Below are 24,168 nucleotides of genomic sequence, written 5' to 3' on the forward strand. Positions count from 1 at the left end.
CCCGGACCTTCTTGCTGTGAGGCGACAGCGCTAACCACTACACCACCGTGCCGCCCGAGATAAGAATTTATTTAAGAAAAAAATAATTTTGACAATTTTATAATTAGATTTATATTAGATTCAGATATACTGAGATTATTTTAAAATGTTTTAATATTATTTGAGATATAATAATAATAATAACAACAACAACAATAACAGGGGCAGCACAGTGGTGTAGTGGTTAGCACTGTCACCTCACAGCAAGAAGATCCTGGGTTCGAGCCCAGTGGCCAGCGAGGGCCTTTCTGTGTAGAGTTTGCATGTTCTCCCCGTGTCTGCGTGGGTTTGCTTCGGTTTCCCCCACAGTCCAAAGACATGCAGGTTAGGCTAATTGGTGATTCTAAATTGACCGTGAGTGTGAATGGTTGTTCGTCTCTATGTATCAGCCCTGTGATGACCTGGCGACTTGTCCAGGGTGTACCCTGCCTCTCGCCCATAGTCAGCTGGGATAGGCTCCAGCTTGCCTGCGACCCTGTAGAACAGGATAAAGCGGCTAGAGATAATGGATGGATAATAATAATTATTATTAAGGGTGTACAAACTTTTGCACTCGACTGTAGTTCAGATTTTCCTCGATAGGTATAGAGGACGAGGTGTCCATTTCTCATTTGTCTTTATGCCACTGGACAGGTTTTTCATCCCTTGACCAGCTTGAACATTTGTCTGTTATTTCAAAAAAAAAGAAAAAGGCATCCTGACATTTTACAAAATGTCCTTTTTAGCAAACAGATCAATAACCACAAGAAAATGTTTAATTTCAGGGTCAATATAAAATGATGTGTGTGTATAATAATTTATTGATCATTCAAAAGTTTGTTTGATATTTCTGATTCTTTTCAGACCCGTATGTGAAAGTCTCCCTCATGTGTGATGGGCGGAGACTGAAAAAGCGAAAAACGTCCACCAAGAGGAACACTCTGAACCCCATTTATAACGAAGCCATAGTTTTCGATGTCCCTCCTGAGAACATAGACCAAATAAGTCTGTTAATAGCAGTGATGGACTACGATCGGTAAGAAACCTGATATGCACTACAGTTGATGTGACAAGATTTTTCCTTCTTCTTTTTTCCCCCCCTTCAGAACCCAGAGGTGTCTCATTTAAAAATCTTTTGCCTAAACTTAGGATTTAGTAGCAGTGTGAGATGTATTTCTCTTCTTCTTCTTCTCCAGAGTGAGCAAAAAATGCACTCTGAAACAACAGATCCGTATCATGCATAAAGAATGAAAAAAACAACCTGTAGTTCGTTCTGTCAGAAGCAAAAAAACATTGAAGTTAATTATGTTTCTAGAGCAGCACATCTTGAAGTGGTTTATTCTTCACATACAACAGTAAGGCTACGTTCACACTGCAGGCTGAAGTGACTCAAATCCGATCTTTTCGCCCATATGTGACCTGTATCCGATCTTTTATTGACAGTATGAACGACACAGATCCGATTTTTTCAAATCCGACCCAGGCCGTTTGGATATGTGGTCCTAATTCCGATTCCTATCTGCTCTTTTCATATGCGACTTCAGTCTGAACCGCCAGGTCGCATTCATCCGACTTACACGTCATCAACAAGCCACAAACGTCACTATTCTGCGCTGAAGTAGGCGGCGGGTCTCTCAAAAAAAGTTACAACAACATGGCGCATAATCACGGGCGCAGATAGAGGGGGGGACTCATCCCACCCAGATTTAAATTCACCTCGTTCGGTCCCCCCACTTATAGGGAGGAAAAAACGTCTATGCTGTCTTTCTTTGCATAAGGCAAACCTCACGGAAAAATCAAAAGACTAATTACCATTCGGTTTATTGAGGTGCACAGCAGTGTATACATAGTTGCAACAACTCACATAAAACAAAACAAAGACTGATATTCGGTTGGTTGAGCTGCGCAGACTGCACAGGTTGCGAGCTCGAGCTTGGTTGCTATGGTAACCCACAACAAGTTTGACAGGCATATCGGGGTTGGGGTTGGTTTGCTGGCAGCTTTGTCCCCCCCAGTTTTTTGTCCCTCCCAGTTCAAAAAACGTATCTGCGCCCCTGCGCATGACATCAATGCGAGGGACGCTTCGGGCTGTGAAGGTTCTGAATCTTCTCAATGGAAGGACGCAGAGGTTGGGGAGCTGATTTCCATTTGGGGGGATACAGCTATTCAAGCTAGATTGGATGGGTCATACCGCAACCGGGCGGTTTTACTTCCGTAAACACTGGCCATGCTCACTGCGTGTGACGTCGTCGTATCCTGCAATGCGCATGCGGAACACTTTTAGGTCGCTTTTCGTTCGTACTGAGGATCACATACAAGTCGCATATATTTGTTAATGTGAACGACCTCACAAAAAAATCGGATTTCACAAAAAAATCGGAATTGAGCATTAAGCCTTGCAGTGTGAACGTAGCGTAAGAATGACAGTTCATACATTTTATCCATAATTATTCTCTCCACATTCACTGGATATGGGCAATCACGTGCTCTGACTGGCTACTCTACTACTAGGCTACCAGCTCATATACCGTGAGTAGAGAAAAACAAAATGGCGGAGCGTGTTGCTGAACCAACCGAGGATGAAATAAAAACTCGACTCGAAACAAAACCCCAAAGAATACAAAAAAAGCAACAAAATATGGAATGAAAGGATTTGATGGTAAGAACATATCTTTTTATTTTTCAAGACTTATTATCACATTTTTCACAAATTGCTCCTGTCATTTTGCCGGTTTGTTTACATTCTAAGCGGAAATTATTTTCTCGGACATTTTGTGTAAAGTTTTTATTTATCAAATTTGCAAAAAATTAAAATGCTCTGTTTCTCAAAGTCCAGTGAATGTGGATAGAATAAAACAGTTATTCTACTCAATCTTGTCGTACATGGCTTATAGCCAACTCGGTGCTATACGCCTTGTCGGCCATCAGCTCATATACGACTTGATTTTGCGGCATAACTGTGAAATAGTTACATTTAACGTCCACAAAACACGTTCCTCTTATCACTTGCATTACCAGAGCTATAAACAATTCTGTTGAATTTCATAATTTAATAAGACAAAATAAAATGCAACTTTTTTATTTCTAACAATAAAGAAATTAAAATTTGATGAGTCTAATAATTCTGTACTCTAACAAGTAATTACAGTCTTATGCAGCATTTATATATTGATGTCTTGTCCATGTTACAATAATAAATTCATAAGTTCGTAGATGTACATACTTACCTTTTTGTTTAATGTACACAGTGCATTTCACTTAAATGGAAATTCTGCCCTTAATTTACAGGTACTGACTGCAAAGTTGTCTGAAAAGTTTTTTTTACTGTCATTTTCCTACGTCCCACAAGAAATCTATCATACAGACGAGATATGGTCATTTTAATGTACTGTGGGTCATTTTTCTCCATTTTGGGACTGTTTTCCCCCCTCTTGAGGTAAACAGTATGAGTATGGCTCTACGGAAATAGGAAACAGCTTTAACTAATTACCATAACTATGGAACTGTGTCACACCAAGATGGCGACGTGCAGAAAACATCATGACTCTGCATCGACCTCGGAGAGTTTTGAGTCGCAGGGATGTAATTTGTGGTTGACATTCGCGAACAGATATGTAAAACAAAAGACAAATATATCTCTCTGTTACTGCTTTTGTGTTATCGTTTTTTTCTCTGTAAGATCAAAACATTAGGTGTAAAACTCCATACCATATCGCTACCGTGGCGTCGAGCCCATGCATTCTAAGGCTAAGATAGCTAAGCGCTAGCTAGAATGATTTAGTTATCTGTCCAAAAATATGACACGTCATGTAACCTTGCTGTATCTTGCAGTTGCACTCACTAGGCAGGCTTTCCTTTCCTTTTCCGCTGACTTTTAGCTGGAGGGAGAACCGAGTCCACCATGTTTGCCCACGCCGACTTGTTTTGGTTAAAAGTAGGTCAAACACGCCCCACGGTGGTCACGTGATATTGATATTCTTGCTCACTTGCTTTGGCAATCTCCGGAATCGCACAACCCCGATTCCAAAAAAGTTGGGACAAAGTACAAATTGTAAATAAAAACGGAATGCAATAATTTACAAATCTCAAAAACTGATATTATATTCACAATAGAACATAGACAACATATCAAATGTCGAAAGTGAGACATTTTTAAATTTCATGCCAAATATTGGCTCATTTGAAATTTCATGACAGCAACACATCTCAAAAAAGTTGGGACAGGGGCAATAAGAGGCTGGAAAAGTTAAAGGTACAAAAAAGGAACAGCTGGAGGACCAAATTGCAACTTATTAGGTCAATTGGCAATAGGTCATTAACATGACTGGGTATAAAAAGAGCATCTTGGAGTGGCAGCGGCTCTCAGAAGTAAAGATGGGAAGAGGATCACCAATCCCCCTAATTCTGCGCCAACAAATAGTGGAGCAATATCAGAAAGGAGTTCGACAGTGTAAAATTGCAAAGAGGTTGAACATATCATCATCTACAGTGCATAATATCATCAAAAGATTCAGAGAATCGGGAAGAATCTCTGTGCGTAAGGGTCAAGGCCGGAAAACCATACTGGGTGCCCGTGATCTTCGGGCCCTTAGACGGCACTGCATCGCATACAGGCATGCTTCTGTATTGGAAATCACAAAATGGGCTCAGGAATATTTCCAGAGAGCATTATCTGTGAACACAATTCACCGTGCCATCCGCCGTTGCCAGCTAAAACTCTATAGTTCAAAGAAGAAGCCGCATCTAAACATGATCCAGAAGCGCAGACGTCTTCTCTGGGCCAAGGCTCATTTAAAATGGACTGTGGCAAAGTGGAAAACTGTTCTGTGGTCAGACGAATCAAAATTTGAAGTTCTTTATGGAAATCAGGGACGCCGTGTCATTCGGACTAAAGAGGAGAAGGACGACCCAAGTTATCAGTGCTCAGTTCAGAAGCCTGCATCTCAAATGGTATGGGGTTGCATTAGTGCGTGTGGCATGGGCAGCTTACACATCTGGAAAGACACCATCAATGCTGAAAGGTATATCCAGGTTCTAGAGCAACATATGCTCCCATCCAGACGACGTCTCTTTCAGGGAAGACCTTGCATTTTCCAACATGACAATGCCAAACCACATACTGCATCAATTACAGCATCATGGCTGTGTAGAAGAAGGGTCCGGGTACTGAACTGGCCAGCCTGCAGTCCAGATCTTTCACCCATAGAAAACATTTGGCGCATCATAAAACGGAAGCTACGACAAAAAAGACTTAAGACAGTTGAGCAACTAGAATCCTACATTAGACAAGAATGGGTTAACATTCCTATCCCTAAACTTGAGCAACTTGTCTCCTCAGTCCCCAGACGTTTACAGACTGTTGTAAAGAGAAAAGGGGATGTCTCACAGTGATAAGCATGGCCTTGTCCGAACTTTTTTGAGATGTGTTGTTGTCATGAAATTTAAAATCACCTAATTTTTCTCTTTAAATGATACATTTTCTCAGTTTAAACATTTGATATGTCATCTATGTTCTATTCTGAATAAAATATGGAATTTTGAAACTTCCACATCATTGCATTCCGTTTTTATTTACAATTTGTACTTTGTCCCAACTTTTTTGGAATCGGGGTTGTAAAATGCAGGACGCTTTTTATCTCTGCAAAACATTTACACACAGGATACAGAGTGTGTGTGTGCAGCAGCGAAACATCTCAGAACTCCAACAGCAGTAGAAATAGAACATTTTACCCAGAATTCAACTTTGCACTCAGCATCTTTAAGTAAATATTTTGATCTATGAATGCCGATTCCCAGTGTAAAATCTCTAGGGAAAGGAAGAAAGGAAGAGAAGACCCAGAGAGATAAAGGGAAGGAAATGGTGTGGGCGTTAGTGCCAAAGTATTGTTAAGGGTGAATATTTTATGAGTTGATATCATCTGGCGAACATCCCAATCCTCCCATCCTCAAGGCCACATCCTCCCTTCATAGCTCACTGAGAAACTCACATTAACGTCTCAGTCAAAAGTGCTGAAAGTAGCACGCTCGATTTCAAACATGATGTCTGGGGACGTTAGAGAGCATTTCTGACTAAACCGTGCATATGGGAGAAGCATTTAAAGCCGCCTTTGGTTGTGTATTGATAGATAGAAAGAAAGAACTATGGCCTCCTTCTTGGATGAGAGCCTGGCCAATTGTATTCTTATAGAATACAATTGTACCTATGCACCTATTTATCTGTGACCTTTTATTCTGCATGTGAGAGAACCTGGCTGGATATCAAGAATGCCAAAATATTTCATATTGGCATGTTGTTAAGATGAAAATACAATAATGGTTGATGGAAGATTTTTTTTTTTAATTAATGATGAAGGAGCATTTTATCGTAGTCCAGACTCTTCATGCCAACATTCAAGATGTCATACTCTCGTATCCGTACCTCCAAATATTACACAACCTGTGATTATGTACTGTATATCACCATGTATATACAGGGCTCCTTAAGGGTTCTTTGGATAGTTGTATGTCAAAGATTCTACTTGGAACCCTTCTGTTGTGGGGAGCTTTAAAGAGGCAGGATGAGAATGAGCGTTTATGAAGGGTATGTCATTAGCGTACTGTAGGTGAAAACACAGGAAGGATAACACATAAGGATAATCCAAACTCATAATCAAGGGTCCAAAGCAGGAAGTAGAACAGGAACACTGAAAATGCAAGAAGAAAGAAACATGGCTCAGAACTTCACGCTACAAAGCATGATAAGACTTCGCACTGAAACACAGACACACGAAAGGATAAGAACACAAGCTAATCAAACATGGACTGAAAACAGGTCAGAACTACAATGGGACTCAGTAGCGTGCATAGCTCCGCCAAGCCACATATTATCAACATCAAAATGAAATCATTTGAACCTAGGACAATACTAAAGCTGTACACCAAATTCCACCCAAATCCATTCATTACTTTGTGAGTTACGTTGGGAACAGACAAAAAAAATCCTGAATCTGCATACATATCCGGATTTGCATCAAAATCTAATCAATTCTTCCTTGGTCAATGGCTCACCTTTCCTCAAAATTCCATCAATATCTGTCCACTACTTTTTGAGTTACGTTGGGAAATTGCAAAAAAAAAAATCCTGGATCCGCATACATATCTGGATCCTGGAACCACATGCATATTGGGATGTGCATCAAAATCAAATCAATTCTTCCTTGACCCATGGACCACCTTTCCTCCAAATTTCATCCAAATCTGTTCACTACTTTTTGAGTTACATTCGGAAAAATAAAAATCCTGGATCTACAAACATATCTAGATCCTGGATACAGATACATATCCAGATTTGCATCAAAAGCTAATCAATTGTTCCTTGGTCCATGGCACACCTTTCCTCCAAATTTCATCAAAATCAATTTAATACTTTTTGAGGTGCGTTGGGAACAGACAAAAAAAATCCTGGATCCAGATACATATTCAGATTTACATCAAAATCGAATCAATTGTTCCTTGGCCCTTGGCTCTCCTTTCCTCAAAATTCCATCAATACCCATTTACTGCTTTTTGAGTTATGTTGGGAACAGTCAAAAAATCCTGGATCCACAAACATATCTAGATCCTGGAACCACATACATATCTGGATTTGCATCAAAATGTAATTATTTGTTCCTTGACCCATGGCCCAGCTTTCCTCCAAATTTCATCAAAATCCATTCACTACTTTTTGAGTTACATTGGGAAAAGTTAAAAAATAAAATAAAATAAAAATCCTGGATCCACAAACATATCTGGATCCTGGATACAGATACATATCCAGATTTGCATCTTAATCTGATGAGTTGGTCCTTGGCCCATGGCTCACCTTTTCTCCAAATTCCATCAAAATCTGTTCACTACTTTTTGAGTTGCTTTGGGAAAAGATATACAAACAGAGGCGTAAACATAAACTCCTCCAACAAACTTGGTGGAGGTAAAAATCAGGATATAAATCAATAACAGGACAAGGACAGAAACCAAAACAAACATGAGCATGCGAAACTTCTAGCATTGAAAAATCTGATTACGCACCAAAAGTGAAAACGCTGGTTACGAATGTAACCGTGGTTCTATGACTAAGTAGAAGACCGCCAGGGCGGTGCTGAAAGCACTAGTGGAAGCATCTTTGCATCCGCACGTTTCGAGAATCGCATACAAAAGTTATCATCTCATGACGTATGATGTGCCTGCCTACATAAGGCAACATCCCACGTCATCTGGCCTCAAGATCATTCTCGTGCAATCCGAGTGACCAAAGACCCTGGCGGTCTTCCACTTAGTCATAGAACCACGGTTACATTCGTAACCAGCGTTCTATTTTCTTCACTCCAGACCGCCAGGGCGGTGCTGAAAGCACTAGTGGAAGACGAATACCAACCCAGTCACAAGGAATTCAGAAGAGCATCACCACCTTCTGGAAGAACAGCTGCACGCAGCAATGGCATGGACGCAACATTTAGCCTGTAGTACTGGGCAAATGTACATGTATTGTACCAAGTTGCAGCAGCACAAATGTCAGAGAGTGGTACGCCCCGGAGAGCTGCCCATGATGTTGCCTGAGCACGCATTGAATGGCAGCGGACAGGAGAGGGCACTGTACATCCCATAGATTCATAGGCATAGGTGATTGCCTCCACAACCCAACGGGAGAGCCGCTGCTTGGACAGAGGCCTTCCTCTCGGAGCACCACCAAAACAAACAAACAGTTGGTCTGTCGTATGAAAGGCTGCCATCCTATCAAAATAAAACCTCAGAGCCCTGACAGGGCTCAACTCTGCATGCAAGTCCGTCCTGTCCGCCAGTATAGCAGTCAGTCAGCAAAATCGGCTGGTTGCTAAACTGGGAGATAAGACTTTCGGGAGGAAAGCTGGGTTAGGCCACAATGAAGCACTGTCAAACATAGGGCCCCAACAAAGACAAACAGTACTCACTGAGAGGGCATGTAGCTCACTCACACGCCGGGCTGTTGTGATGGCAAGAAGAAAAGCCATTTTAACAGATAGCCACTTAATGTCAGCTGCTGACAGGGGCTCATAAGGAGGCAAGCAAAGGGATTCGAGCACAGTGTTCAGATCCCATGATGGACTCTGCACAAAATGAGGAGGATTAAGATGAAATGCCCCTCTCAAAAAGGCTACCACCAGCCGGTGGGACCCAAGTGAAACACCTCCAACCTCTGAACGATGGGCTGTTAGTGCTGCAACATACACCTTAAGTGTAGATGCAGCCCTGCCAAGCTCTAAAAGGTGCTGCAGGAAATCTAAAGTCTGTGGAACAGAGCAGCTTAAGGGGTCAATGTTGCATTCCACACACCAATCACAGAACACCTTCCACTTGCCTGCATACAAGCATCGGGTAGATTCTGTATGTGCGTTCACCACAGTGTTCCTGGTCCCTTCTGAACACTTCAGTAGTAGCCCCGGGGCCCCAAGGGCCACACCCAGAGCTTCAGGCATTCGGAACATGGGTGTTGAATCCTGCCCTCCATCTGCATCAGCAAGTCGGGCCTGTTGGGCAGCTGACAAGGGGGTCCCACTAGTAGTGACAGCAGGAGCTGGAACCATGGCCTGGATGGCCAATGAGGAGCTATCGATAGCACATGGTGACCGTGATTGCGCACACAGCAGAGAGCCCTCCACAACAGTGGTAAGGGGGGAAAGGCATAAAGTGGAAAGTGTCTGGATGCAGTTTCCAATCCCCTTGAGACACCTTGCTGCGTGACAGAGCATCTGCCACACTGTTTAGGCGTCCAGGTAGATAAGATGCTCTTATGGAAAGGAGGTTGTCCTGAGCCCATACTAGGAGACTGTGAGCCACCTGAAGCGCAGCTACAGATCTTGTGCCCCCTGATGATTGATATAGAAAACAGTTGCCACATTGTCTGTACATACAATACATGTTTGCCCTGTAGCACTTCCTGAAAGTGGCGCAACATCAGAAACACCACCATCAACTCCAGTGTGTTGATATGGGACGTGCGCCACGGAGCAGGCCAGGTGCCGTTCACACCTTGCCGATGCCAGACTCCACCCCAACCCATGAGGGAAGCATCTGTCTGGATAACCTCCCACCGTCCCGGTGGGGGACCAAGTGGAACTCCACGAGTGAGAAAGTGCGCCTGGGACCAAGGTCTTAGCGTGAGCATGCAACGGCGTGCTATTCTCACCCTCATGTGTCTGTCTCACACTGGACACAAGAAGCCATCTCTGAAAAGCCCTTAGCCACAGAAGACCCAGAGGAATGACTACTGAGGCCGCTGTGAGTTTCCCCAACAGCTGAAGGAGAGAAACATAATGCTGAGTTCCCCCGACACGAAGGTGGTTCACTCCAATGAGAATTGAACTTATTCTGTCTGGCGTGGGACTGGCCAGCATAGTGTTCGAATCCAGGGCAAGGCCGATGAAATGTGTTGCCTGGACTGGGACCAGTTTGCACTTCCTCTGGTTCACCCTGAACCCCAGAGCCATAATGTGTAGTAGCAACCGGTGAGCATGTTCCCTGGCCTGTTCGGGCGATGCCGCACAAAGAAGCCAGTCATCCAAGTAAGGGAGCACTCTTATGCCCTCCTTCTAAAGGGGTTCTAGTGCTACTTGGACGCATTTCGAGAACACCCTTGGTGCCAGAGAAAGTCCAAAGGGGAGAACTCTGAACTGAAAAATCTTTCCCATGAATGAAAAATGAAGGAAGCGCCTGTGGTCCGTGGCAATGGGTATGTGAAAATAGGTGTCCTTGAGATCTACGGTCACAAACCAGTCCTGGTTTGTGACCACTTGCAGTACATCTGTTGTTCATAGCATTCGAAAAGGAAGCACCTTCAAGAAATGGTTTAACCTTCTTAAATCTAAAATCAGCCTGAACCTGCCATCTTTCTTTGGAACGAGAAAATAAACTGAAAAGAACCCCCCTGGGTGAACAATGGGGTCGACCATCTCTATGGCTCCTTTTTGTAGTAACAACTGAACTTCTCTCGACAAGGCTTCTGCCTGTCTTGGATTGGTTATAACTGTCTGCCTCACACCCGAATGCATTGGTGGCCGGCGGCAGAATTGCAGGCGGTACCCTTCTGAGAGGGTTGTGAGTAGCCATTGGTTGGTTGTTATTTCGTGCCAACGCACTAGCTGGCTGCTTGTAAAAACTCCTGCCACTGGCCCTGACCCATCAGTGGTGCTGTCTACGTTTTTTGGAAGGGATGGGAGGGCGGGTCCTCCCCGCCGTCTGTCGAAAAGGGCGAAAACTCACGTGTGGCTGAGCACCACCCTGCCTGGCCGAGGGAGGTGAGGGAGGTGGGGGATTGGGGGCCTGCTGCTGGGGTCGATGGGGAGACCTTTGTGCAGCTCTAGGGGCCACATGCCTAAAGTGTGAGGCAGAAGGGTTTGGCGGAGCTCTGTAGGTGGGTGCTACGCCCACATGACGGTAACAAGACTCTGTAACAGACACACGTCTGTCAAGGGCCTCTTGTGCTGCTGGCCCAAAGACCTGTCCAGGTGCCAGTGGGAGGTGCCTCAGATTGTTCCTGCATACTCCTGGCAGAGGTGATTGAGCCAGCCACACTTGTCGATGGGCTTGCAGCAAGGTGCCCAAGGTAGTGCCACACTGGTTGCAATGACACCCATAGCCTGCAATGCAAGTTCCAGTACCTCAGCTGCCAGTGGGTCTGCCGATGATGTGTTGAGTGTCGAGTGCAGCATAACAAGCATGTGTGCCAGTGAGTTAGACATCCTGCCAAGAAAGGCAGTCAAGTTGTAAGCACGAGAAAGTAGCTCATCTGTGCGGCGGCACTCGGCGTTAGGGCAACGCACCTGCTCCCAAAGTGCTTCATCGGGAGACACAATGAGCGAAGCAATGCTTGATTCGACTACTGGCATGCTACCCAAGCCAACAGCACTGGGGTCCTGCATCGCCACAAGCATGCGAGACATCTGGTCTGGACGGGTAGGTTTCATAGCAGCCTCCAGGGCAGAGGCCACCACAGAAGTAAAGTCACGACACTGTGGAATTACCAGAGAGGCGCGCTGAACACGGCGCAGGAACATGTTCTCAGATCCAGTAGGAGGCGCCGGGGTGTCCAACTGCAAACGTGCAAGCAAAGCCTTCAGTGTGGCCTCCACCAAACCCACCACTGAGGCAGACTCCCCAGATCGTCCAGAGGTAACATCACTGCCCAAATCACGGGGCTCAACACCTGGCAGGACTTCGCTTGGTGGCTGCGCCGAGGAAGAAGACTGACTGAAAAAGGTGTCTGAGACAGCCACAGACATCACTTCCTCTTGGTCAGGTGGCTGAGAACATGAGCCAACAGGTGACACGGAGGCAGGCGGTGCAGGCTGTTCCTCTACAGTACCTACCTGTGCCCCTGCTGTAGGTGGGGGGCCTTGCAAGCAGAAGCAGCAGACGCTCCACTGTAGATGAGAGCAGTTCCACTTTATGCTCTAACTCAGAAGACTTAGATATTTTGCGCTGTTTTGCATGCACTGGTGGTGAAAGCCTACGCTTACGCTGTGTCTGAGAATCCGAGAGCAGAAAACTCCTAGACACACGTTTCATACCAGCCAACCGCGCCTGTCTAACAGTAAGCGGCATTAACACACAGGAACGGCATGGATCAGACATTGCCTCCCTTAGATGTTGCATGCCAAGGCACTCCGCGCAGCAATCATGTGCATCCAGCACCTCCATTAGGTTGGGGCAAGTGGAACACCTCACTGAATCCATCTCAGTGTCTACTCACCCACGATCTTTTCTTTTTTTTTTTTAGAAAAGAAGCAAGGTGTAGTGCTGCTTGCTAGCCTGGCAACCAAGGCTAGCGAGTTCGCAAGCGCAACTTTACCACTACAGACAATGATTTACTCGTAACCAGAAAACCGATGCTCACGTAAAGTTGTAAGTACACGTTAACGTTATTGGCAACCAATTCGCTAACTCACTCAACACTGACAAACCTGCCGGCAACCGAACAGTTTGTGACAAGACCGATATAATAGCCATCCCTGAAAATTTGGCATCCAAGATTCAGTGACTATCGATACATAAAACAATCTCAAAATAATGTTAACCAAGTTACCTTAGTGACCAAACAGCTCGCGTGGAGTCGAGTCCCACTGAAGTCCTCTTCAGTCACAAGCTGCACTGTAGATTGTCGCAGGTATTCCCACAGTTAACTGATAACACACACAGAATTCCAATAGAAGAGATGCAATTCCAACGTGAGAAAAAAGAAGAGGCCAAATGACGTGGGATGTTGCCTTATGTAGGCAGGCACGTCATACGTCATGAGATGACAACTTTTGTATGCGATTCTCGAAACGCGCGGATGTAAATATGCTTCCACTAGTGCTTTCAGCACCACCCTGGCGGTCTGGAGTGAAGGAAATAGAACAGAGAATATTTAGATGCAGTTACAGATTCTATTCCAATTCCACTCAATGCCAACTTTTAAATTTATAAATATATGGAAAAACAAAATTATTGCCAAAGCAAGACAATGCCAAACCATTTTCTGAGCATATTAAAACTGCATGGCTCCGTAGTAAAAGAGTCCGGGTGCTAAACTGGCCTGCCTGCAGACCAGCCCCATCTCCCATTCAAAACATTTGGTGCAGTATGAAGCACAAAATACGACAAAGGAGACCCCGAACTGTTGAGCAACTGAAATTGTATATCAGGCAAGAATGGGACAACATTTGGAGGGTCTTTCAAATCTACAGCAACTGGTCTCCTCAGTTCCCAAATGTTTACAGAGTGCTGTTAAATGTAGAGATGATGCAACACAGTGGTAAACACGCCCCTGTCACAGCTTTTCTGAAACGTGTTGCTGACATCAATTTCAAAATGAGCATATATTTTTCACACACAAAAAAAAATGTATCAGTTTCAGCATTTGATATGTTGTCTTTGTACTATTTTCAATGAAATATAAGGTTTCCAGGTTTACAAATCATCACATTCTGTTTTTATTTACTGTTTACACAGCGTCCCAAGTTTTTTGGACTCGGGGGTTGTATAACAGCTATAAGTATAATGGAATATCACTTCACTCAACTTATTTCTGCTCACTCTGGTGGATGGAGTCACTGACTCATTCTTCTTTCACGCACTCCTGATCCACTGCCTAAATTTATCGTGATTAGTTCATTTAAGCATTTTAAACCTTTAAAACTCGATACAGAATGTATAAGCGCTCTTCTGTTTCTTTTCTTCATCCTTGATGATGTGTGGTGCAAGAGCATTGCAAGACGTTTTGACAGCAGGTATCTGATTACAAACTGAATTAATTAGACCCATGTCAATTTCACTATGACACACAACTACTGACGGTGACACTGTGAGGAATTCACACTGAGCTAATAAGGTTTGAGCTACGTTTTATTCTCACTGACATCACCTGCTACTCTCAATCGCAGACTTTTATGATAAGGGGTATAAATGTGCCATGAACAATAACATACGCATTCATCTTTATAGAGTACCAGTCAAAAGTTTGTACACCCCTCCTCATTCACAAATTTTTTTGTTTTTTTGACTATTTTCTACATTGTAGAACAATACTAAAGACATTAAAACTATGAAATAACACATGGAACATACACTCACCGGCCACTTTAATAGGAACTTGTTCTTGATTCTAAGATCCCTGTTCTTGGCTGCAGGAGTGGAACCCAGTGTGGTCTTCTGCTGTTGCATGCTGAGATGCTTTTCTGCTCATCACGGTTATAAAGAGTTGTTATGAGTTACTATATCCTTCCTGGCAAAAAAAAGCTCGAAACAATCTGGTCATTTTCCTCTGACCTCTCTTACCAACAAGGCGTTTGTTTCCATCCACAGAACTGTCACTCACTCACTTGATATTTTTTGTTTTTCGCACCATTCTGTGTAAACTCTAGAGACTGTTGTGTGTGAAAACCCCAGGAGATCAGGAGCAGTTTCTGAAATAATCAAACCAGTCCATCTGTCTCAAACCAACACCCGTGCCACAGTGAAAGAAAGAAAGTCACACTTTGGGATCACAATTTTTCCCATTCGGATGTTTGAACATTGTGAACATTAACTGAAGCTCTTGATTTGTATCTGCATGATTTGATGCATTGTGCTGCTGTTGAGGGATTGGTTGATTAGAGAACTGCATAAAAGAGCAGGGGTTCATCATGGGTATTCCAAATAAAGTGGCCAGTGAGTGTATATGGAATTATGTGGTAAAGAAAAGTGTTTAAAAAAAAAAAGTTTCATATTTTAGATTCCTCAGAGTATCCAGTGTTTAACTTGATGCTTTGTACACTATTAGCATTATCTTAACCAGCTTCATGAGGTAGTCACCTCAAAAGTTAATTAGTGGATTAATTTCTTGCCTTCTTAATGCTTTTGAGATCAAACAGTAAATAGTAAATAATAATAATAACAATACATTTGGAAGTAAATTGCCTTATTCTATTAATATGGATTACTACAACTGTAGTAATCCATATTACGTCAAGAACTGCTCAACTAAGTAAAGAGAAATGACATCCATAATTACTTTCAGACTTTAAGTGTCTTTTAATTAATAAAAATAAAGAAAAAGCACTGAATTAGAATTCGAAGGTGTGTCCAAACTTTTGGCTGGTACTCTAGCTTTATAGGAATGCAAAGTCTGTGGTCTTAAATCAACAAACTCTTTTGTTGTCCACAGTGTCGGCCATAATGAGATTATCGGTGTGTGTCGAGTGGGGAACATGGCCGAGAGCCTGGGCCGAGATCACTGGAACGAGATGCTGACTTACCCACGCAAACCCATCGCTCACTGGCATCCACTCGTAGAGGTAATGATGAAAAATAACCTCAGACTAAGCGCTATCAGTACCTATCCCTGGAGTAAAATCTTTTTAAAAAAAACAGACTACAAGAACAGTAGTACAACAGAAATGTTTTCGCTTTTTCCTTGCGAAACCATGATTTTGAATCCTGATGATGACACAAAACAGCACAATTTGGATAATGTTACTTTCTCGTCTGTCAGTCAGAGCAACACTACTTCATTGTAGCTCATATATTAGCTATGAGTTCATATATGCAGAAGAAGGTAGATAGCACTTTCCTCCAAGTGTGTTGGAGGTGTATCAGCTTCACGTCTCAGAGCTAGCGTATGCCCTCCTTCACCTTCTCTTATGGGTAGGAATTGATAAAATGACCAGTTAGCGAGAAAATGAGGCAATAATCCTCAAAAACCTCAAAAGTTTGCATAAGGTCTGTTGTGTTTTAATACTTGCCATGTGTATAGTTAGTGTTTTGTATTACATTTAGCTTTTGTATTTTCCTTATGTAGAGAACCTCAAGGTGCTTGTTTTTTTTTTTTTTTAAATATATTATATGAACACAAGTGTTTTACTGGGAAATACGGCACTCGTACTTTTTTACAAGCTCCATCTTGGAGATGGAGAACCAAAACTGTGACACAAATTTCTATATGTCACTCGTGAGGAAATCGATGAATTGTTTTGATAAATTTGGGTACTTTTTGTTTGTGAATGTGTCGATATAACAAAAAGAAAATCACATGCTGGGCTTGAAGATATGAAGTTTATCTTCTCATGTTGAAAATTCGCAGTTTTCATATGAAATACATCGTGGATCTGAGTGACATATTTAAATAATATTGGCTGGCTTTTTTTTGTGGTATATCAGATATATTCCATTCAGCTAGCATGATACTGAATGAGTCGAAGACGAGTAGCTGAATAGAATATATCTGATAGACCACGAAAAAAAAGCCAGCCAATATTATTATTATTATTATTATACATTCCTTTCGGGTGTTCAACGCATCTTTCTCTTTCAAAATTCTCTCAAAATCTTCTGTATTTAACGAAGCAAACCTGGCGGCCATGTTTGTTGACAACTTGTCACAGTCACTCACTAGCACAAAAGTTTTATGTCTCCGATGTATGACGTCATGTTGTCTTGACAACAGTGCAATATCGTAAACCATATTCAACGCTCATTCTCCATTGGGTAAGGTGACATAATACACGTAGGATAAGCGATATGCTAACAATATTGTATGTTATCAAGCCGAATGAATGAAACCCGTTAGAAGGGAATAGAAAACATGTTTTTATTCCATTGAAAAAGTGTCCTGGATGTATAATAATTCCCGATATTTCACTCCGATGACATCACTCCCAGTGTTTTGCCGCTGACTAGACGCATGTTGTCAAAATGGCGAACCGGTTCAAAATTAAAATTCTTTTGATTAACTTGCGTATTTTTTTTTATGGATGTGTCCATATAATATAAAGAATGTTACACTGTGGCATGAAGATATGACGTTTATCTTTTCATGTTGAAAATATTTTCACTCGTTCACTTCACTCACTCACTCATGAATATGTTCACAACTCCAACAGAAACTTCATATCTTTGCATATCCATGTAATATCATATGTATATTCTGTCTTTTTCAACCTGAATTCATTTTGAGCTCCCATCTATTGTCAACATCTTTTGTTTTAACTGATGTGATTCCTAAATAAAAATGACTTCACCTGCCAGGATATGCTTTAGAAGATATGAAAAATGAAAAACCAGCTGTAATCCAGTTCAATTTCACCTGACTGTTAATATCAAATATAAACATATTTACATAATATTCAACATCAAGATCTAGCAAAGTCTGAATGTAGCACCAAAATTTAAAAAATTTAAAAAAAAAATTTAAATGTGTTTAAACGCTAAGCTTTCAACTCCAGCTGAGTTTGATGTTGAGCTACTGGTAGCAATGAGAATTCTCTGGGCATGGCCTAATATTCCTAATATTCGAATTAACACTCTTGACTGATGTCCCTTTGTACGATTTCTCGCATCTCGTTTTTGTATGATTTCTAGCAGCTAGTTTAGATTTCACTCAGTTCGATTTTTGCTTGCTGAGAATCAAAGAGAATGTGAATGTGCGACATGCTATATAGTTTTAGAAAGAGTAATATATGAGGAGCAGGTGATCTCAGTTTGTAATTGGTGAGACTATTGGACGTTTAAGCTTAGATACTTTAGATTGGAAAGAAAGAAATTTTGGCTACTTGTATCCATTAGAAAGTTGCCAATAATTTATAATTCCCCTTACAAAAAAGAAGTTTATTCAAGTGCACTTCTAGTATACTTCTTGTAAACTAAAAATAAGAGAGTATGCTTTCAGTTTACTTTTTATTTACTTATCAGAGATATACTTAATAAAGTTATACATAAGTATACTTGGCTTATACTGAAAAGTATATAGAAAATTGTAAGTATATTAAGCTTATACTTAAACTTTTGATCAAGATATACTTAACAAAAGTGTAATAAAGTATTAAAATATTTGTTTAAGTGTACTCGCCCTGTAGTTGTGCTTCAGCATTGTTGACTCTTAGGCATGTCTGTGGTTCCATATAAGGTTTTTTTTGTTTGTTTGCTTTTTATTTCTCCTGAGTGGGATAATTCATATTTTTTTTCTTTTTCTTTCGAGCTTGGATGTCAATTTCAGTTGTCATTGCCATATTTTTATACTTTGGCATTTAATACAATGTTGCTTTAAATTTTGATTCTTAAAGAAAATGAATATGTTCTTAATCCTGAGTATCTGTTGTTATTTTGTGAATTCTTACCTTTATAACTTCATTGTACCTTAAGGTACAAAACACTTAAGTTGTCTACTGGTAGTGTGCATGAGGTAAGGGTTAGGGTGCGAAAACTAATAGTATACCTAGAAGGGTAATCGCAGTATACTTCAAAACTAAAAAGTGGACTAGATGTATATAACCAGTAACTAATAGTATATTTCCAATATGCTATAAAGTATACTTTTATAAACTAAAAAGTGGACTAGAAGTGTGTAGCGAGTAAACCAGTAGTATATTTCCAGTATACTACAAAGTATACTGTAGTAAACTAAAAAGTGGACTAGAAGTATAAAACAAGTAAACTCGTCGTATATTTCCAGTATACTATGAAGTATGCTTTTGTAAACTAAAGAGTGGACTACAAGTATAGAACTAGTAAACTATTAGTATAAGTTTACTTGTGGTATACTTGCAGTACAAAATAAAAAATACTAGTTGTATACTCAAAGTTTACTTCTCTTAGACTTAAATTTTTATAAACTAAAAGTGGGCCAATTTAGTCCCAAAAAGTATTAGATTAGTTTACTTACAAGTATACTGTAAGTAATAATAATAATAATAATAATAATAATAATAATAATAATAAATTTAATTTATATAGCGCCTTTCAAGAAACCCAAGGACGCTTTACAATATAGACAAGGGAAAAAAATAAATAATAATAATAAATAATAATAAATAAATAAATAAATAAATAAATAAAAAGTCCACCAAGTAGGGTCAGGATGTAATTCCCATAGTGTAGCAGCCACAGTCCCACCAAAAGGCGCACGAAAACGAGTCCCACATCTCCAGCACTGCCGCCGTGACACCGTCAGCAACATCACTCAAACACCACGCCATGGATCCACAAAGTGAGCACAGAAGCACCGCTATGCAGAGCGCTGGTATGTCCAAACCACCTGCACAGCCGCCGCGACACCACCGAGCAACATCGCTCAGAACATCACGCCAAGCATTAAAGCACAGAGCGCTGGACAACCACAATGTAAAATGAGCAACGAGCTCACTGCAGTCCATAGCTGGGAGCACAGGCATCACCCACAGCGAACCAAGGCCTGGAGGGAACCGACGCCCAAAACTAGGTCCGGAGCTACACCACAACCAGCGGACAAAACCTTCAAACAAACATCAAACTACACAAACACACAGAAATAAAATAAAATAAATAAATAAACATTGATATCAGTATACTTGGTACACAAAAGTATACTTAAGGAAATATACTTTAACTGAAGTATACTTAATAAAATGAACTTGAAGTATACTTCTTTTTTATAAGGGTCAGTCTTATCCATACCATAAGACCAGCTCAAATTCAAAAACCATTATGAGACTTGCAGTATATGCAGATTAGAATGACGCAGGTTTAGATTAATGTGGTGTATATTATGCAAGCTAATCTATCCACAACTTTCCCGAACTCTGACCTTTCCCATGATTCATTGCTGCATCATAGTGGAAGCCGGTATTTTTTTCCCCGCTCCACTGTGTTGACTTTTGTACCTAATGCTAACTGCTAGGTAGGTAAGATTTTTCCGTTTCTGGTTGAGAGTACGCCGTGTGCATTCTGGCTGCCGCTTCTCACCGGAGCTTTTTATTTTATTTTCCTTTTTGTTTTTCTTTTTTGTGTTTGTGTAGTTTGAGGTTTGTTTTTTGTTTTTGTTTGAGTGTTTTGTCCACCGGTTGTGGTGCAGCTCAGGACCCAGTTTTGGGCGTCCCTCCAGGTCTCGGTTTGCCGTGGGTGATGCCTGTGCTCCTCGCTATGGATTGCAGTGACCTTATTGCTTATTTTAACATCGTAGTTGTCCAGCACTCTGTCTGGTGGTGCTTTTGTGCTTGGCATGATGTTCCAAGCGATGTTGCTTGGTGGCGTCGCGGCGGCTGTGCAGGTGTTTTGGGACATACCGGCACTCTGCGTCGCAGTGCTTCTGTGCTCACTTTGTGGATCCATGGCACGGCGTTCCGGGTGATGTTGCAGGCAGTGTGGGACTTATTTTCATGCGCCTTTTGTTGGGACTGTGGCTGCTACACCATTGGAATGACATCCTGACCTTTATTTGGTGAATTCTCCCCCCCCTTTTTTTCCTTATAATTGTAAAGTGACCTTGGGTATGAGAAAGCTGCTATTTAAATATATATATTTTTCTGACGTGCTCTGGGGATAATACGATCAAAGTGCCCCATCCGTCTACCGTCATGGAATGGATAGAAGACATGAAGTTGTGGCCCGATGTCAGCTACATTGACATCGTCAATTATTTTATTCTTAGTGAAGGTGTTGATGGCGAGGAGCTAAGGAACTACAAAAGCATGGAGGCGTACAGTTATCTACACAGTAATAAAATTGGCAAAATTATGTATAAAAGAGAGGGCGAGTTTGTTTGCTTAAAGGCTGAGGCTGAGCCTCGCCAGAGAACAAACAAACCCAAACACCTGGCTTGGATAATGATGACAGCCAATGGCGTGATAGAAACGGTTGGCTGTTCCTGAATTGCAGGGTTCAGGAAATCCTACAGTCATGCAGCAGCTATCATCTGGAAGGTCAGCTATGTCAGAGTAGAGCAATTGGATTAATGTATTGGTTTACTAGTAATGTAGCATTTATATATTGTACCGTAAGTCACTTTGGACAAAAGCGTCTGCCAAATACCATAACCATAACTATAACCATATTAACCATCAGCACCTAGATCTAGTCTAATTAAACTCTACCAGCCTACTGTACCGTAATGTCTCTTGTGTAGGCTCAAGAAGCAATAGCTAGGAAAGAAGCATAGGCTAACCATTTTAATGCAGACACAAATGCTGTCAAACTTTGGAAACAATAAACATACCATACTTAAATAATTTCTTTTCTATGTATTTGTCCAAGCGTCTTCAACTTCTTAACTACCCTGATCATTCCAGATATTGGATGGTATTTGTAGGCTGTTTGTTTACACTAGTACTTCAGCACTGGTCATGCTTGAATTCTCTTGGCTACATGCAATTATTTTTCGTCACTTTGAATAAAAACGTAAACTAAATGACTGTAATGTAGTGTAACGTTTGAATAATGTACACTATCTAAACAGCAATTACATAGAATTGCATGCGTGCGTGCTTATAATCCACATCAGGTTTGACGATTGGGGTCCCCCCTATGCCGTCTGGCCCGTCTGGTCTGCCGGCGATCTTTGAGGTTGCGTTCTGAGAGTGATTTTCCCCGACAGATGTTAGAGCGCCAGGACTTTTTGTCAAGGGCAATATCATGCCAGTCTTTGTTGAAGCCGAAAGCCTTCAAGTCGTCTTTACGCAGTCTTTTCCAGCGTTTCTTCAGTCGACCCCTTGGCCTTGAACCCTGCGCTAACTCGCCGAAGAGAAGTTGCTTTGGCATCCAGGTGTTTTCCATTCTGCAGACATGGCCCAACCAGCGGAGCCTATTGCCTTGGATGATTGTCTGTACTGTGATTAATTTTGCACATCTGAGGACCTCAGTCTTCGTCAGGTCAGGTCAGGGTTGTTGACTCTGCTACTGGTAACATGTAACCCAGCACTACCTGCCACATGGACGGGTGATCGGCATCTAAACCAGCTCCCCCACCAGTGCACGACACTGGTGAAGAGGGTGGCATGTCACCCAGCAGGATTAAAAACAAAACCTGGCAAAGGACAGATGAGTTTCTCGCGAGCCAATGGCCAACATGCAATACATGGCGGATCTAAGGGAGTAAACCCTGAAAAAAAAATCAGTCAGTCCTTGCTTAGGTCAGCCCACTGACTTTTATCTGACCGCTCCATTAGCACATGATTTAGTGATTTGCGTCTCGTATGAGTCCACTGTACTTCGGTTGCTAATGGAGGACGTAAGTACAGAAGAGGGCAACCTACTTACACTGCGGCTTGAGGTTAGCATCCTCATGCTGCGGACTTTCATACCCGTTAAAGTTCCCCCCAAATCATCGAATCAACATAGAATTAATGTTGTTGATTCAGGTCCAAAATGCAGTGGCTAGTGAAAAGACAGGAATTGCATGTATAGATGAGCGGCGTATAGTGCTGGACAACACGTCAACAGTGCGAGTCTGTTTGTGCACAAAACAGATTCCATTCATAAAATCTTTTCGCTTTCACAAGTTGTTTGTATGGTGGCATGGTGGTGTAGTGATTAGCACTATCGCCTCACAGCAAGAAGGTCCTGGGTTCGAGTCCAGCAGCCGGCGAGAGCCTTTCTGTGTGGAGTTTGCATGTCCAAAGACAGGGTTGCATAGTCCAAAGACATGCAGGTTAGGTTAATTGGTGGCTCTAAATTGTGAATGTGAGTGCGAATGGTTGTTTATCTCTGTGTCAGCCCTGCGATGACCTGGGTGTACCCTGCCTCTCGCCCATAGTCAGCTGGGATAGGCTCCAGCTTGCCTGCAACCCTGTAGAACAGGATAAGCGGCTACAGATAATGGATGGATGGAGTTGTTTGTGCACCCGACGATGGCACACGTTGAACCATACATTATCCTCTGACTAAAACATGGTTGTCATAGCGAGCTCCTCTTGGCTACATTCGGCTCCCTCAGCTTCAGTTGCTTGGATAAACCAAAACTCAAAAACCGGCATCCAGAAGAGGTGGGTGTCATGGCGACACCCATTGTCTCTCGCAGGAAAGCCATGGATAGAAATGACGCTAGCTATTCTATTAAGACTATGGATGCAAAAAGAAAACCCACGGCTGACGTTCCTGATACAAACACCAAACCTCTACTCAACATCTTCTAATAAGATGTTTTATATAGAAACAATGTCCTTGCTAAAATTTCATATGCCCTAGCTCAGGAATCTATCCATCCCAAATGGCTGTTGACCTCAACGTCACGTCTCAGTGTATCACTTTACACGTACTGTGCAGCATAGGCTATAACTTTATATGGCTTCAGTTCATGGATGAATCAACAAGATAAATTCAGCATGCTATGAAGGTTTTCTTAAATATAATATAAACTTCATTAGATTAAAAGTATGCATTCAGTCCTGCACTTTAGATGGGAATCAGATTTCCGGATGTATGTCTGTTAAGTAGCATTGCCGGAGGAAGTCTGTAGTAATTATGATTGATTTGCATGGGATAAGTGAGCTCTGGCTAAATCACAAAAATGGGATTGTCTTCACAATTTACACATGGTCATTACACCAAAAATTCCAGTCATACCAGATGCACCATGCATCTTGAATACAAACTGACTGATCTGACCTTTATTATAACCTCTTATTGTAAGGCTTGTGGCCACATTGGCTGCATTCGATCATTATTTTTTAGATGGCTATTTGCATATATGTATGCAGGCAATGCCTATGCTAGGAATTCAGGCTTCTCTGCAGCTTCTCGGACACGTTCTTTGAAAAATGTCAACTAAATATTCATGTTCTGCATTAAACTCAAACAATATTTCATTTCCATATGACGTCAGTGATGTTAGATAAGAGCAAATGTTTCCTGGAGTGTCTCCACACTTAAAAAAAAAAAGGCACCAGATCT

General features: G+C 41.8%; 1 protein-coding gene across 1 annotated transcript in view; it reads left to right on the forward strand.

The window, feature by feature from the left end:
* The window catches only part of syt9b (synaptotagmin IXb), a 118,189-nt gene that overhangs the window by 83,612 nt on the left and 10,409 nt on the right, over positions 1–24,168 (forward strand). Inside the window, exons 5-6 of the mRNA XM_060927071.1 lie at positions 883–1,054; positions 15,698–15,827. Of these exons, the coding sequence (XP_060783054.1) occupies positions 883–1,054; positions 15,698–15,827 (302 nt within the window). The remainder of the gene's footprint in view (positions 1–882; positions 1,055–15,697; positions 15,828–24,168) is intronic.

The sequence above is a fragment of the Neoarius graeffei genome, chromosome 8, assembly GCF_027579695.1.
Source record: "Neoarius graeffei isolate fNeoGra1 chromosome 8, fNeoGra1.pri, whole genome shotgun sequence".
Taxonomy (NCBI): Eukaryota; Metazoa; Chordata; class Actinopteri; order Siluriformes; family Ariidae; genus Neoarius; species Neoarius graeffei.